The sequence below is a fragment of the Elgaria multicarinata genome, chromosome 2 (assembly GCF_023053635.1).
Source record: "Elgaria multicarinata webbii isolate HBS135686 ecotype San Diego chromosome 2, rElgMul1.1.pri, whole genome shotgun sequence".
Lineage (NCBI taxonomy): Eukaryota > Metazoa > Chordata > Lepidosauria > Squamata > Anguidae > Elgaria > Elgaria multicarinata.
The window spans coordinates 143,889,424-143,906,823 of NC_086172.1; the positions used below are offsets into that span (position 1 = coordinate 143,889,424).

Here is a 17,400-nt window from a genome sequence, read left to right on the forward strand (position 1 = left end):
GTGCAGAGGCCCAGAACTGTTGAAGTAATATCAGAGGGCCCCATACAAGAGGATGAGACTCACCAGCAGAACCAAGATAGAAAAGGGAACCTGTAGTCCATCTCAAAGCCCCCATTTATTTCAGTGGCAGGTGCTTCCAAGTAATTGCTGTGTCTGTTAGAACCATTTTCTTTTTACTCTATATAAATTTGCATGTATACATATGCCCTATCTAAAACAGTATCTTATGTGTAACCTTAAATATTACCTTTTGAGATGTTATTTCATGAGACATTCACCATTATTTATTTTCCTTAATTAAGTGATGAGTTGTTGACTGTAAGAAAAATAAAATAAAGAAGTGCAAATAAAGGTGCTTACTGGGAGCTCAACAAAGCCTAGGGATTGGCACAATATACCATGCAGCCTGCTCAGTTTCTTCTAGTCTATCTTCCACAAAGTCCATTGCTGGGCCTGGCCGCCCCTCCCCCCCCAATCATTTGTTATAAAGGGGGCTGTTTTTATGATACAAATTTGATAATCTCCCTCCTGCACATTTGGCACGGTTCTAATTTGAGCTGTAAGACCATAAAATTCGAGGTCTTTGTTTTCCTGAAGGCCGCAAGGTTTTCAAAGATACCATTGTACTGCTTAAAGCCCATAAAATTGTCACTAGGGGACTGATTAAACAGTCCTGAATTGAAACAGTGCGGATTTTGTCTAGGTCCCTTTCAGGCGCAACAATGCCCTTTTCAACTCCCCGGACAAAGGGAGGTTTAAGGAGGGATTCTCTGGGAGATTCTTCCAAGATAACCCCCAACCATATGGAAGACAAGGTGGCCAGCAGCAGCTGAGACAAAAAACCAAAACAAAACAGGTGACAACAGGACTGTCCAGCCCCCCACCCCCAGCCCCCGGAAACAAGAGGCCGGACCCCAAGATCCTTGTGCTCTGGGCTCAGATGTCTTCTCGAAATCACCACCCACAGAGCTGGGCACAACAACACAATGACCCCGGTCCTTCACAACAAAGGGGCTCGAAAGTCCCGTTGCAGCCAAAGGCACAAGCAAACACACACACACACACACACACACACACACACACACACACACACACACACGTCGACACACCAATGCCCCAGTTTCTGCACCAAGGCAGGGATGGTCTCTTCGATAGTCTCAAAAGCCAGAGGTGAGCAATGGAAAGCAGGGGAGTTTCAGACGGGTTTGTGTTAAAGGAGAGTGCCAGGCAAGGGTCGTTCTTGGGAGCCAGGTCAAGTGGGAAAGGGAGCTAAGCAGCAGCATCTCCCAACCTCTTCTCTTGGCCTAGAAATCCTGCATCCCAATGGGTGCGTTAAAAACACTCCAAAACCTCTATTTCCTCTCCTTGCCATTAGACTAGAAAGAGGACGCGCCTTCGTTCGGATTGGACGCAACGCAGGCGCGCGCGCGCTCACCATAGGTCACCAAGCAAGACTGATCTACAGGGCTTAGGCGCCACCACCTGCGAAGGCTGTTGCGTGCGAGATACAAAAATGTCCGGGACTGAAAGACAAATCACCCAAACGTGTTTATGCAGCACCGGCCTCTCAGTTCCATCCAACACAAAATTTGCTCAGTCGCCTGGCGGGATCAAGATGCTGCTGTTGTTTCCCAATGAACTCGAGGGCAGGTTATGCTGAATCCAGCCCAATTCCACCCCCCACCCCCCAAAGAGGTCGTGAATATGCAAACGAAAACGAAAGCCACGGGAACTACTTGTAAAGCTTGGCTTTAAATAAATAAATTAAAAGTTTAGAAGCAGCAGCAGCAGCAACAACAACAACAACCTGCCTTTCATTTCAATCTACAAATCGATTTAATTTCATTAGTTCAGTTTAAGACTTCGGTGGAGTTTGTTGGCAATATTAATCGATATGTAGGGGGGGCGGGGATGAAAATCCTCCTCAGTAACCAAGACTGTTTCAAGCCTCAAATGAAGACTGATCAATTGTTTCGAAATAGCTGGCTTATTGTTTATTTATTGGTCTCCAGCTAGTTGGGCTATCATCCCGTATATTTAGAAAATATTTTCGGTTTTGTTCCTCCTCCCAAACTAAGGGGCAAATAGATCAAAGGAAATGGAGAATATAAAGGGGAGGATCTAATTATGCATACTTCAGTCATTGTCGTCGTCGTCATCATCATCATCATCGTCATCTGGCATATATGCAGCTTTTATAACGGAAAAAGGAAGAGATGTGGAAATAAGTTCCGACGATAAGTTGTTTTAAATGCCTTCCCAAGGAGGTTTGGTTGCCACAGAGCACCAGAGAAAAGTTACTTCTCCTATACATCGTTTCATTGGTAATCAATCCGAGCCATAATCCAGCTAATGGACATGTGGGCGTCTCGCTCTCCCTCTGAAACGAACTGGTTTTTTCAATTCGAGCAGCCTCTGTAGTGTACATTATTGGACCAGACAGATTCTTTCAGTAGCACGCATTTGTCATATTAGGTACAATGGCGATGATGAACCCGATGCCATTTTTTATGTATTTATTTATTTATTTTAATACAGCCATTGACTGTAGCAATAGTTTTGAGATTGGTAGTATTTTAATTTTGTACGTTAATCTTGAAAAAGCAAAACGAACATTTTACCCTGAGCAACAGTTCGTCCTGTAGTAAACCTAAGACTCGAACACATTGATGAAAGTGGCCTTTCCTTCACAGCACTGAGTTGATTATGGCAGCCCGTGTCAATTCGGCTACTGAGAAAGGGACATTTAGCAGATGGCACCTTGCGGATCGTGTAGCCACTTAGATTCCCCCGCCCCCATCCCGTCCCTGCTGGGTGCCGGCGAGGCGCAGACCGATTTATTGTTTTGTTTGTTTGGAAGGATGGCATATTCGGAGGCGAAGTGGTAGCATTGTGTACGTGCATTGCTTAACCCTTTCTCTGCCCGACGCTTCTCCAGGGCAACCTTAGGTCTCAGACGCCTCTCCAATCCCGGGTACGTGTTCACCTTCGCTAATAGTCCCCGGAGCCCCCACGCGGAGAAAAGTAGGTGGGGAAGAAACGCAGAGGAAAAGCGGAGGGCCGGGAAAGGGTGCAGCATCCCTCCGCAGACCGCTCCTCCTCTGAGATTCGTTCCGTCCTCTCCACCGGGTTTAAGCACACCCGTTTGCGTTTGACGTGTCAATGGAGTGTTGTTGTTGTTTTAACCCTCACCCGCGGGGTATGGGGCTGGATTTCGAGAGGCAAACGGTGGAGCCCGGGGTCTTACACTAGAATAAACACACACACACACACACACACACACACACACAAAGAGGTGTGTGTTTTAAAAGGGGATGGCTTGAAAAGGTCTCCTGGAGGAGAAGGCTATCAATAGCTACTAGTATCAGGAGCAGTCAGACTATATACAGTTGCTGGGGAACATGGGTGGGAGGGTACCAATGCACCTAAGTCCTACTTGTGGGTTCCTGGTCGAGAGTTGGCCACTGTGTGAACAGAATGATGAACTAGATGGACCCAGCAGGGCTTTTCTTATAAGAAAGGCCAGCTACACCTTCGAACATGTACTTTGGCCTGTTTAAAGGCCTTGGACCCCTCAACCACTTCCACAGTGGTTTCATTTAATTCCGAGGATTCCGGGTGGTTAACCCTAAAATACAAGGGTAATCAGTAAAAGGAACTTCCCGAAATCCTTCCAGAATGATAACCATCTTACAGCTCCATCAGAAGAGCACCACAAAACAAACAAACAAACACACTCCAGTAACTCGGACTTATTTTTTTGAGATGGAACCACTATCTGCTCTGTGCAGGAGAAGCAGCGGGATCAAAACAGCCCTTCCAATGGGCAATATGCACGCTACTTCCTCTTTCGAAAGAGGAAATGATGAGGGACAAACAGAAGTAAGCCCCACTAATTAAACATTGCACCAGTTGTCTGCAATCCTATACACACTTACGTGGGAGTAAGTTCCGTTGAACTCAATGGCATTTGCTTTGGAGTAGATAGTGTGTAATCTTTAAAGTGCTGCCAGATATTTAGTGGTTTTCACTGACTTCTGCAAATGCCTTTTAAAACAAGAGGAAAAAAAGTAATACTCGCCAATTATTCACATTTGTGGCTGGGGGTCGGTGGGTGGGAATATTACAGCCCAGTTTTTGTGTCTATTTGTTATGTCTACTCAGACATTGAGTTTGACAGAACTTAGTCCTAGTAGTGGCCATAGGACTGAAGCCTCAAATATTGCTTGCAGACAAGGAGCAGAGTGAACTAATCTGGGACTTTTGAGAAGAGAAATATCCTTCCTTGTTTTTTCTTTTCTTTTTCAGCTTCCCATAAGAATCACGAACTCATGAACTCGCGCAAAGTGCCTCCAGATGCCGACCTCTCATGCCAAAAAAACACCGGTTCCTGTGGATACTTTTCTTTCGCCAACGATCCTGTTTATTATTAATCATTATATGAAAATTCTATTTGAAAATAAACTATCTCTGATACAATCAACTCACTATTTGTTTTGTTTCAAAGGAAACAAAACCAGTTATTTTTTTTAATCCTATGTTTTCGACTAACTTTCTAAAACAAAAGGCCAAAAACAGGGTTTATGGCAGCGGAATAACCCTACGATTTTCTTCTTCCACCTTTCTCCTTAGCTACCTATGCTGGATCCTCCAATCCTCACCACATTTACATCGAAGTCCCATTGAATTCCGAGCAATTTATTTCCAGATAACACCCTGGCCCTAACCCCTCCTTTAGAAGCCTGTTCTCCACCTGAATTAATCCGGAACAACTACTTCTCTTGGTTTCCTTATTCTCAATCGTTCATGAAGACTACAATCCCCACTTCACTCATTAAAATGCACCTAACTGGGTAGAAATCACACACATTTCCCCCCTCGCCCCCACAAGGAGTGTGTTCAGGAGGAATTAATCCGGGTGGAGTCATGTCAAATTGGCGCCCTTAAACTGCAGTCCTATCGACACGAGGCATTCCAATTTGCGCGTTTGCAAGGAAGGGCCCCCCTTTCCCTCCAAGGGGGCACACTCCCAGAAAGAATGCGTAGGAGTCCCAGCCTACAAGATCTCCGCCCAACCTCAACAAACACTTCTAGGTAAATATAATGGGGGTTGGACATCCTTCACTTCGAAGAAAACTGCTGAGGAGTTCATGTTTTAATGGCTGCAATCCGCGGGTCATTTACTCTAAAGGAGTCATATTCAAGTCAATGCCTTGGAGGACGACGAGGACACCAGTCCAAGGCTGGCGACGGTCACGCTCAGGCAGCCCGCCCGCTGGCCAGTATGTCTCTTTACACCGAGGCGGCGGACCGGCTGGAGTCCCCTCGAGAGGGCCAGCCGGCCTCTTTCCGCGCGGCTCGCCACCGCCTTGCTCAGCCCCAGTTCCAGGAGACCAGGGCCGGCGGCGCTAAGTGCTGGTAGGCGGGGAAAAGGCTCAGCGTGCCGGCTTGCGGGAAGGCCGGATAGCCCGGCAGGCTGAGAGCCGCCTGTCCGCCGCCGTAGTCCTGGCCCGAGGCCGCCCCGCCGCCACTGCAGCTCTGGCAGGCCTTGCCGTCGCGCACCAGCACGGGCACCACCACCCTGCGCAGCAGCGGCGCCGCCGCCGCGCCGCCTCCGCCCGCGGCCCGCTCGGCGCCGCCCTTGGCGCGCTTCATCTTGTAGCGGTGGTTCTGGAACCAGATCTTGACCTGGGTGGGCGTCAGGCGCAGCAGGTGCGCCAGCTGCTCCCGCTCGGGCGCCGACAGGTAGCGCTGCTGTCGGAAGCGCCGCTCCAGCGCCAGCGTCTGCGCCTTGGAGAAGAGCACCCGCCGCTTCTTCTTCTTCTCCTCTTCCTCTTCCTCCTCGTCCTCCGCCCGAGCCGAGGCGGCGGCGGCGGCGGCGGCGGCCGGCCGGGATCTGCTCTCAGCGCCGCTCTCGTCCGAAGCTGCGGAAGAGACACGGGGAGGGTGGGGAAGGTCGGTTAGTTCAGCTCTGGAACCCTCGCCAAGGGAAACCCAATCGAAAGCGGAAGAAATCGAGAGGAAATCTGTGCCAGCGCGTTGAGGCATAGATCCGAGGGGCTGCCTGCGGGCTCCCTGTGTGGACTGCGAGAGGTACATAAAGAGAGCATAGGACAGGCATGAGCAGTAGAGGCTCGTGGCTCCGATTTCAGTGGGGTTGTGAATCCATTCTGGGCTTCAGTCAGAACCAGCTAGAACTCTAAAGGAGCTATCCAATGTGCTAAAACTATTTTTGGGGGGATGTTTCAGCACCTTGAATAGCTCCTTTAGAATTCTGGCTGGTTCTGACTGAAATCCAGAATGGATTCACAGCCCCACCAAAATCGGAGCCACCAGCCTCCACTGTATATGAATGACTATGTCTGAATAGATGTGTGTGTGGGATCTGTTAACATCCCCCGTGGGATGCTGGAACTTGTATCCAACACATCTGAATGGCACCAAGTTGGGAAGGTTGATCTACGCTGTAGACACACACACACACAGGCAATCCGCCCATTCATCCACCCATAGATCCACTTTCTCTCGAGACTTGTGAACTCCCGGGCCATGACGTCTTTAGGAAGCACTGCAGTATCTTTTGGGGGTGGGGGCTGGCCTTTCGTGATGGGTCGGATGAGGCTTAATTCCTCCTCCCTATTTTTAATGCGTGTTATTTAAATCTTATATTTAAATCTGGCCAGTCTACCTGTAGCTTAAGGTCTTGTGTTGCCCACCCCCAGCACAGGCGATTGAGCAGGCTGGACCAGAACCTGTTGGTCCAATCCACTCCCGCAAGGAGTTCTCCAAAGCAGCAGCAGCAGCAGCAGCAGCTGTTTGTGTTGAATGGGGGCTGCGTAAGGAGATGCAGGAGAAATCGCGCAGTCCTTCCCTCCACGGGATCGGGTCCGCAGGCTGCTGCGATGCCACTGAAGTCAACGGAAGTTAAGCAACCCCAGCTGCGGACAGGATTTCAGCCACTGTCTATCAAATATTGTCCTAATTTTATTATACTTCATAGCTATTGTTTGATAAGCCTAAGATACACACACATGCACAAACATAATTGATGTATTTGGTGATTTGTAAAGAAATACATTACATCGATTTTTAATCTTTGGAAAGAAAGGTGAGGTAGACAGTTATTTACCCTTAAAGGCGGGCTAAAAATAATTTCAATAAAAAAATAATACAATAAATAAAATAATATATTAAACTGCATCATTCCTCTACTTACTCTCGCTCTCGCTCGCTCTCACACACACACACACACAGGAAATTCCAAACCTTCTGTTGCAACAAAAGCAAAAAAGAATCTTCTGGTCCCTTAAAAACTTAAAGTACCATCCCATAGATGACTAATTCAGAAGTAAGTCCTAGATAGGTTAAAAAACGCACAACCTTTTCCACCGCGTGATGCCCGCTTGGAGGTCCGACAGCACACACATTATAGGTGCGTGCACACTTACACACACACACACACACACATCGTTGTTTCCTCGTTGCTAGCGATTTGTATGAGGTTCTCAGGAGAGGGTGAATTCAGAGGCCGTGGGAGGATCACCGCACGACAGTAAAGCCCTTGGGGGACGGGCGTTATGCGCAAGTTGTGCACCCGTGAGATAAAGCTTTGCAGCATAACGCCATTTACTGTGTTCATTCCACCAAAGGAGTTTTCCTCCGAACATTTATTATGGGCTGAGATAGATACCATATCCCAGCAGGTACCCAGAAAAGATCAGAACGGCAGGTAGACTGGAAAACGAGCCTCTGGGAGGGGGAGGGGGGCTCTGACCGCATTTGCGATTCCAAATATGGATCCAAGAGGATGTGGTTGTTTGCATTGTTGATGGATCTGTTAATGGCAAAAGGGCGTGCTCTGATTAGGTGGTGGCATACCTCTGGGAACCAACAGTGCTCTCTCTGGATAGTGACAAGAAAGATGCCACCAGCGCATTCAGCGCGAGTTGGCGTCCAAGAGGCGGACGAAGGAGAGGCATGGCCCCAAAGAGGCCCCCACCTTCGGCGGTGTACTATTTGCTTCTTTAAACAGCATCTTGGAAGGTTGGGCTGCGAGGATTTAAAGAGGCCAGTGCACGAAGTTCGTCTTACGGTGTGCATAGAGTCGTGTGCGTGGGTGCATGGATACCTATAGGGGTTCCGTTAGTTTGGTAGGGATTAAGAGGCAAGCCTCATAGGAATCGCTGCTTCTCTCCTGGAAAGGTGGGGGTGCCGGACGAGGAAGAGGTCGGTCTCCGACGTGCGGTATCTTTAGCCTCGGTGGTAGTCCATTAGAAATCTGGGCCTTTGCTCTTGCTGTTTACAGCTCCGAGAATTTTCTCAAAGCGAGATCTGCAGCTGACTGCAATGAAATCCGGACTGGAGCTCTTAAACTGATCCACTAGCTACACTCTTGGAATATCCTTTAAAACCCTACATGGTCCAGGTTATCTGCAGGGATCGCATCTTCCCATACAATCCGCCCCACACACTCAGGTCCTCTGGAACGGGTATACTCCAGTTAGCCACAACTAGGCTGGCAACTGTTACCCAGAGGACCTTCTCTTCTGCTGCCCCCAGACTGTGGAATGGCCTGCCGGAGGAGATTCCTCAGCTTACAGCTCTCTCTGAGTTTAAGACAGCCCTAAAGACTAGTCTCTTCAGGCAGGCATACCCAGATGAATTTTAAACCAAAGAATTTTACGATGCTGTGTAGTTATTTTAATAATGTATTGGTTTAATATGCTCTTTTAACTAATTTATTGAGTTTGGTATTGTTCCCTGCCTTGATCCAGAGGGAGAGGCAGGTAAATAATAATAATAATAATAATAATAATAATAATAATAATAATAATTTCAAACCATTGTCCGAAAAACCCGAAACAGGTTGTTGATTCGGTAGCTTAAAAACAGCAACTACTCACCTGTTTTCAGTGGAATGAAATCCACTTCCCCCTGAGGCCGTCCTGTTAGGCAGATTTACTTACTTCTGAATGCAGAGGCATAGAATCCGGCTGCATAGATTGGAGCTACACTCCAAACTTATGGGGAAATATACGGGGACCCACGGGAGATCTTACAGTTTAGAAAGCTACAAGGGGTGGTCGTGATTCCGCTAAAATTGGGTGGGGTGGGGTTATTTTGCCCCACCACAATTACCACCATTTCTCTCATAATTTGAGGCTCCATAGGAATCACTGTCCCATCGATTTCAAGGGGCGACCAGAGTGATGCTAACCTGGTAAGATCTCCCACTGCAAGCAATGGAACACTTACAAGGCAATTCTAAACATGCCTACCCAGAACAAAATCTTATTGACTTGAATGGGGATTACTCCCACATACCTTTGCAGCTTTAAAATACTTAACTATGGCTGGGATCCAGCTTGGTTAGCAGTGAATCAAGCTGAGAGTAATCAAACATGGATGGATGACGGGTTCATCTGCCATCGGTCCCATCACCGCTGTGTCTGCAACACCGTCTTACTTATACCCCCGTTCCTTTACAGTACACAGGCGCAGAAACAGACCAAATCCTGACATTTGGCAGTATTTTAGGAAGATTACTTAAGGGTGGGTGGGGATAAAATAAAGCTTAAGTTGCTGGAGGTTAGCTATAATGGGGTATGCCGATCAACTTGCCTGCGAGTACCCCAAAGCATGTTTGGAACTAAAGTGAGCCCTCGGGAAAACTTACCAAAGAGAAGGGTAAATGTATGCAGCAACGGATCTAACCTTGTCTACAAATACAAACATATTCTACCTTCTAATAAATACAGCAACAGCAATGAGAGTTATAGTAATGATATAGATTATATTGGGGTTTTTTAAATTAATTCGATTATCTGATCTTTTCTCCCCCTCCAGATAATGCCCTAAAATAATGTCTATTTATGGAGTCTGTTTCTCTGCTTCTATACCATTTTTAAAAATAATAATAATGATACTCTGAATAAAGGTTTTTAAAAAGAGGGAAATAAATAAACAAAGACAATATGGAGTTCCAAATAATAATAATAATAATAATAATAATAATAATAATAAGAAGAAGAAGAAGAAGAAGTAATTATTTAATAAGACTACATCCTGATTTAGCCGCATGTTAATTCAATGGAATTTGCTTCCAAGAAATTTTCCCTCGGTACCTACCGCAAATGTATTATAGAATATGGTAGATACAGTCAATGAACCACAAACCGTGGAAGTAAAAATACACACAAAGGCAATAACCAAAAAACCCCACCTGTGATATCTTTATAGTTTATGTGTACAAATACCCTATTATCGTATGTGTGTGTGTGTGTGTTATCATATGTTTATGTCTCATCTCAACTCTTATTTGTCTAGACGAGACAACACATTAACCTATTCAAATGTGGTCCACCATTTTTATGTTTTAAAAAAGGGATACAGATACAGAGCTTCCAAGGCTTTTCATAGAGAACGCTTTAAGATCGGAGGAGACATACTTGGTCTTATTTGGTGAGTCCTAGTGTGTGTGTATTACTCATGCATACATACATAAACGCAAGATATGTAATCTATCGCATCTCTCTCTCTCTCTCTCTCTCACACACACACACACACCTACCTACATAAGGCATTTGTTATCAATTTAATTTATTTCTGTCTATTGTTTTACTAATAGGACAATTAACCAGACAATTAGGTTCTCTCTCCCCCACCCCCACTCCCACGCCATAGAACACCCCGCTGACGCCGCCATAGTTTGCCTTGGTGGTACCGTATTATCCGGATTATTCCTCTACCTGTTATCTCCCTGAGTAAGGAACGCCGAGCGCGGTTTCCCCCCCCCCCATTTCCGATTCGCCTCCTACAGACATCCACCACCGGGCGCTCTCTAAAATGGTGGCCGCCTCTCCCCCACCCACCCCCGGTATCTCTCCGATCTTCCCAAAGCCCCACTGCCTGGGAATAACCCCCCTCCCCAAAGCCGCCGCCGCCGCCCACCCAGCCCCGCACTCACACAAATAGTGGCTCCTGTCGGCCTCCATCCATTCCCGGTATGGGGAGCCGCCGTAGCCTTCGATGGGATCCTGCTCCTTGTTGCTTTCGGGTTCGGGTAAATCCAAGAGGCTCCGCACGGTGAAGCTGATCCTGCCCACGGCAGCCATGGTGGCCGAGGTGCCCGCCGCCTGCAGCTGGGGGGCGGCCGGCGGGGGCGGGGGGCGAGCCAGCCCGGCGGGAGCGGACCTACAGGGCGCCGCCAGGGAGCCTGGGCGGGAGGCTCATCCCTACTTCCCCTCGGCCGGGAGATTAGTGTCGCTTACCGAGGGGGCTGCTGTTTATATCAACAGTCCTCCTCCCCACCGTCAACACTGGCTGCTTTCAAACCGTCCCTGTCTATGGGATGCTAAGTACCTGAATTAGTCAAGTACTAAAGCGCTAATGGGAGGAAGGGCAGCCGCCCCCTCCCCCGCCCCCAGAGAATCCCCCACCCCCGCCCCCACCCCTCCCCAAAGCCAGCAGGAAGCGGCCTTGGTATTACGGATTCTGTCTGATTAGGCCAAAGTGGGGACAGATAATGGTAATTGTTAGCCGTGAATAACTTCTTGGGTGGTATGTGGGGGTGGGGGGACAGCCGCCCTCGCCAGCCCCTCCGCCCTTCTTCTCAGCACACAAAGTGAATCCTCGCAGGAACATCCGCAGCGCTTGTCCGCGGCTCGCTCGTTCGCTGCCTCGCTTCCTCCCCCCACCCTCCTCGCCCCTTTCGCGGGGACGCAGGAATGTGTGCATTGTTTGTTTTCTTCTCCGTGTTTGGGAACCACTTTGGATGCAAAGTGCCATAAGCATGCAGCGTCAATGCTCCTGCTCCCTGCTTTCTTCTTCACACCTCCGACATGTCGGGCCCCGCCTAAACACCTTTCCCCTTTCCCCTTTCGCGGAGGCACCGACCGTCTCTCTGCCTCCTAGTCCTGCGCGCTCTTGACCGGGAAGCAAGCAAGCAAGCGCCTTTCTTATTTCCGAGCAGGCCCGCAGCCCGGTAGCATGACCCACATCCCATTTAAGCCGCAATCCTGGGTTTGAGCCTTTTAGGCTGCGATCCTGTACCTACCTGGGAGTCAGCTCCATTGAGTAAGCTCAGTGGGAATTACTTTCGAGCAGAAATGGAGAGGCTGGTGCTGTTAAAGACCTCCATTGCTTGTTCAGTCAATGAACGCGTTGCCATTTTTTTCCAAGAATCGGTTCCTTCGAAGGCTGCGGTGGCGCCCGGTGCCGGCGGTGCTGTTCGCAGGGAGCTTCGCAGCTTCTGGCGCGCCGGCTACGCAGGTTGGATGGCAGTAACCGACTTAAGCGCAGGCGCCTAGATGGAAACACAGTAAGCCTTAGAGCAGCTGGCCATGGTACCGATGAGATTCGCTTTTGGCTGGGTTGCTGGCAAGGCTTCCAGAAAGTGGAGAAATCCCCACTGCCCCCCCCCCCAAAAGAAACCACAAAGCGGGAGGGGAATGGAGGTATGTTTTTTAATACTAATTGATATCATGTCACTGTTTTTTCCTGGTCCATAAAAAAAGAAATTAAAAATAGCAGGCCAGTTTAGCTCAACTAATTGACGCTCAAAGGAAAGCGGCTCCCTCTTTGGCAGGAAGGCGAATGCTCCTAGTGCCAGGTATATAGGCAGTGTTCTCTGGAGTCAGGTGATTTTGGGCCCAATGAAAAGCTGCTTGGTGACGTTTCAGTTTAGAAAATAGGTCTCACTGGGCAGAGAGGAAGAGGAAGGAAGAAGGTCAGCAGGGCTGGCTAAGGCTTCACTGCCTGAAGTGCAGAAGGAATGGCTTCCTAGCAGCAGAATCCAACCATGCAGAATCTTAGGGTGTCTTTAACAATGTATATTATGTTTTAATTCAGTTTTATGTATTTTATCGTTTATTGTTGTTCCCCGCCTCGATCAAAATGGAGAGGCAGGTAAGGAATATATTATTATTATTATTATTATTATTATTATTATTATTATTATTATTATTATTATTATTTGCAACACACCAGTGGAAGCTGGTGGCTCCTATTTCAGTGGGGCTGTGAATCCGTTCTGGGTTTCAGTCAGGGCCAGACAGAATTCTAAAAGGGCTATCAAAGGTGCCTTTTGGAGATAGGGTCCAGAACTTTGGATAGCTCTTTTAGAGTTCTGGCTGGTTCTGGCTGAAACCCTGAATGGATTTACAGCCCCACCAAAATAGGAGCCACCAGCCACCACTCAACACACACACTGGCTAGGCTGCTCTAGCAGGGTGTAAGCCTAACCTTTGCCTTAAGCAGGGTTGATGTTCAATGAAACGGGCTGTAGTGTTGTCAAAATTCATACACAGAATAGCAAATTATGCCCGTTATTAAATATTGGAAATGACACCAGGATCCCACTAGGTAGGTTACCCGTGGGAATTCTATCAGACCAATTCTCTGCTTCTCAGCATGAATTCTGTGGCCAATGCCCAGTCACATTTCCTCCAACACAGTGAGGCCACAATCAATTTCGTTGCATGAGTGAATGGCTCTGGAACAGGATGTTCACTCCCAACCTCATCAGAGCCATCCAATGGAGACTGCATATACACCCTGGTCAACGGTGCACAGGTTTCTTCCAGGTTAGATCTGAGCAAGAGCCTGATTAAAAAAATAGAGAGAGTCTGCAGCAGTGATGTCCCCACTGAAACATTTTCGTTCGGTTGGGAGACTTTAGGCTGACTTTAGGAACAATTCTTGAGACTCAAGTCTGATTGAACTCAGTGGAACCTAGTTGTGGAACCTACAGCATAAGTATGCATTACATCATTATGTGCACTCAAGTTCCATTGACATCAGTGGGGTTTAAGAGAGCACACAATGCTATGCTGGATTCTGGCCTCATATCTAATCCGTTGAGAATCCATGTATGATTAAGTTGTATCCAATATGAGCTTAATTTAAGACACATTTATTTCACTGGGCCTACTCTAAATAGGACTGTGATTGGATACAATCCAATGGATTTAACCCCAAGTGCTGTATCTTTGTTTATTTAGTTATTAATACCACTGATTTAATTGTGATTCTTTTAAAAAAAAATCATCTCACCCCTACCCCCATTTTGATCTCCTGTAGAAGTGGGTATTTACTTAGCCTAAACAATTCCCTGATCTCATTCAGCCTTGATCCTGCCTGGACAGCGAGATTTCTCTATTTGAGTCTGTCCAATGGAAGGAACAGTGTCACACCAAAAATGTTGCGTAAACCGTCTCACAGCTAGGTTAAACTAATGTATTTGAAAATGATATTCATTACATTGGGCTCTGTTGCCTCATGCCCTATTCAGTTCACGCCCCATATTGAAATCAGTGTAACTCGGTATTGTGTTTGTTTTTTTACTGACTTCAACTCTAGGTTTTCGACAAGTCAAATGGAAATTCACACCTCCCATTAAGTCCCAGTCTGCTGCTCACTAACAACAATTAATTAATTAATTAATTACAAAGATCAGGAGAGCTGACATCCATAAACAGGCACACACAAAAATAACCGCTTGTACTGAAATCTCTTAAACATGGTGTTTACTTGATTTTTCATGTGCTTTATGAAGGTAGCAGTTAAAGAGACTCCTGTGCATCTTATTTCTAAATTTACAAAATTCTATTGCAACCTGAACTGATGGTCCTCTATTAAAACCTTCTGGATTTGCTCCAGTCCACTTATGTGGGATTCTGGATCAATAAGCACGTGGATGCAAAACAGAAACCTGTTTTTGGAGCAACTTAAGTTAGATTGAATAATGGTTGTAGGTGGTTGTCAGAAGAGACTGGAATAGAAGCTTGATCACTACTGACATGTTATATTGTAAGAGTGGGTTGGCTAGCTACTTTTTTTTTACTGGTAGGCTGAAATACACACAACCCAGGTGATATTTACTGGTATGGTATCTCATTGCACAGTGCTGCATTTCATTATTACAATGCTAGATATGTTTTGTGTCTAGCATATAATTAAAAATTATATTGAAAGCTACCATGAGCAATTTGAGTGCAAACTTGGGACATAAATCCAGTAAACAAACAAATAAGCATTATTTGTTAATTCTATAGGAATGGATTCTATAGGTCCACTAATTTCGTACTGTTCTCAGTAATTTCTTACTGTCTCCAGTATCAGCTTACCTGAAAGCATTTCATCTTCGGGAATTTTTTTAATTTCTTTTTTCTTTTTTTCTTTTTCTTTTTGGTATTTGGCTGACACACATACTAGGGTTGGATTATATGAGATGTTTTAGACTCCCACAGCTTTATACAAGATGATGCCCAATGCTACAGAATATTCTTAGGCCTGGTCCACACTTGTAGCAGAATAAGATGGTAATGATGTAACAGAGCCTTGATGTGGTAGAATGGACCTTACCACTTCAGACTGCAAGAAACTATCACATTTGTTAAGGTGTTGTTCTACATTTAAACAACAGCACCTCCTTTGAAATAGAAAATAATATGTGCTCCCCTGTATGCCAGTTGCTGGAGAACATGAGTAGAGCAGGTACTAGTGTTCTCACACCCTATATGTCATCTTATTTATTTATTTATTTATTTATTTAATTTATATCCTGCCTTTCCTCCAAGGAGCCCAAGGTAGCATACATGATCCTCCTCCTCTCCGTTTTATCTTCAAAACAACCCTGTGAGGTAGAATAGGCTGAGAGTCAGTGACTGACCCATTGTCACCCAATGAGTTTCATGATCCAGGTCTCCTGAATCCCAGTTCAACACTCTAACCATTTTGCCACACTGACTCTACACTGGACACCATGCTGTGAGTTTCTCATCAGCAGCTGTTGGACACTGTACATACAGAATGCTGGACTAAATAGGCCTTTGGCCTGATCCAGCAAGGCTCTTCTTATATTCTTGGTCTTGTTTCCACAAGCAACCATTTCAGGAGATCTGTTTCTAGGATCCCCATCGCACAGAGATGGGGGTAAGAGGTAATGAGGTGTCTGTGAGAATATTTTCCCTGATGTGCTCTCTGTTTTTGTTTTTGTTTTTAGCCTGCAGTATTTTTTTATTTTCTTTCATTGTTTAAAATATTTTTATACTGCCTTTCAATTTAAAAATCCCAATGGTTTACAAATCATCATCATCATCATCATCATCATCATCATCATCATCATCATCATCATGAGAAGCACAAGAACATGAAGGCAAGTTAGTGGTTGGAAAAGACCAGGGTAAACTAGTAAGTTTTTAATCATCTTCTTGGATGCTTGAGATATCACAGAAGAGAGTTCATTCCAGAGGATGGGGACCACCACACAGAAGACCTATTGCCATGTAGCTGCCAGATGGGACTCCAAAAGGCCTCCCCTAAAGACCATAGTGGTCTAAGTGGTCTATACAGGAGAAGATAATCTTGCAGTAACCTTGTCCTAAGTTGTTTAGGCAAGGGTGGGGAACTTGTGGCCCTCCAGATATTTTGCCCTACAACTCCCATCAGCCTTAGCAAGCATAGCCAATGGTGAGAGATCATGGGAGCTGTAGGCTAAAGCATCTGGAGATCCACACCCTTAATTTATATGTCAGTAATAATACCTTCTAAGTGCAGCATCATTCAAATACAACATCTCCCAACTACAGCCTACCTCGTTCTGCTGCATGTGTAAACTAGGACTCAGTAATTGTGTGTATAAATGTTTTTAAGGAAAGTTGATTTACATTCTTTGGCCCAGTTTTCACAAACAGCAGATGATGGGTAAGCCTGTGGCTAGACTCTATACCACGTCACACTAGTGGTGGAGGCTCACAGAAGCAGACTAGCTTAGAACTATTCTTCAGGACATCTAGATCTCTATGTTCGGGAATGGGGTGGATGGAGAGGTTGGAGGAACATTCCATCTTGTTAACACTTACCTGCATTCTGAAGTGGTACATCCCAGACACAGATTTCTAATCTCATCTGTTTGTGAGAATTAAACCTTTATCATGTATCTGATAGCAACAACTTGGGGAGACTTCTTCCTTATTTATTTATTTATTTATTTATTTATTGCATTTTTATACTGCCCAATAGCTGAAGCTTGTATACCAGTTACATAGAGCTGGAGTCCAAGAGATAGTGAGGGGCCTAAGGTGAATTACTACTACTTCTACAAACAATTGGCTGCTATGCATTCTTACTTATTCATAAGAAAGTATGTAAAGATGCTTATGGTATGCTCTATGTGCAAAACCTAACACAAATAACCAATAGATCCTGCCATAGGACTCACAATCTACATTAGAAGGAGAAGATAGGGTGGCTGTCAGAGTTCAGCCTTAGGGAATGGCTGAGTAGGGAGCAAGAAGGGGGTAAGGAGTGATGGGCAATGGATCAGTAGGAAAAGTGAAACTAGCTTGCTTCAGGAAATGCTTTGCTGAGGAAGGGGGTCTTGAGGGGGTCCTTCAAGGG

General features: G+C 46.1%; 1 protein-coding gene across 1 annotated transcript; it reads right to left on the reverse strand.

The window, feature by feature from the left end:
• Positions 1 to 5,373: 5,373 nt before the first annotated feature.
• NKX2-8 (NK2 homeobox 8) lies at positions 5,374 to 11,114 on the reverse strand. Its single transcript, XM_063118470.1, has 2 exons — positions 10,967 to 11,114; positions 5,374 to 5,924 (listed from the first exon to the last, which is right to left on the reverse strand). The coding sequence occupies exons 1-2, from the start codon at positions 11,112 to 11,114 to the stop codon at positions 5,374 to 5,376; spliced, it is 699 nt and encodes a 232-aa protein (XP_062974540.1).
• Between the last annotated feature and the right edge of the window lie 6,286 nt (positions 11,115 to 17,400).

Coding starts and splice junctions, on each gene's coding strand:
- NKX2-8 (XM_063118470.1), bottom strand. CDS start 11,114: ATGGCTGCCGTGGGCAGGATCAGCTTCACCGTGCGGAGCCTCTTGGAT. Junction 5,925..10,966: donor CGACAGGAGCCACTATTTGT/GTGAGTGCGGGG, acceptor TCTCTTCCGCAG/CTTCGGACGAGAGCGGCGCT.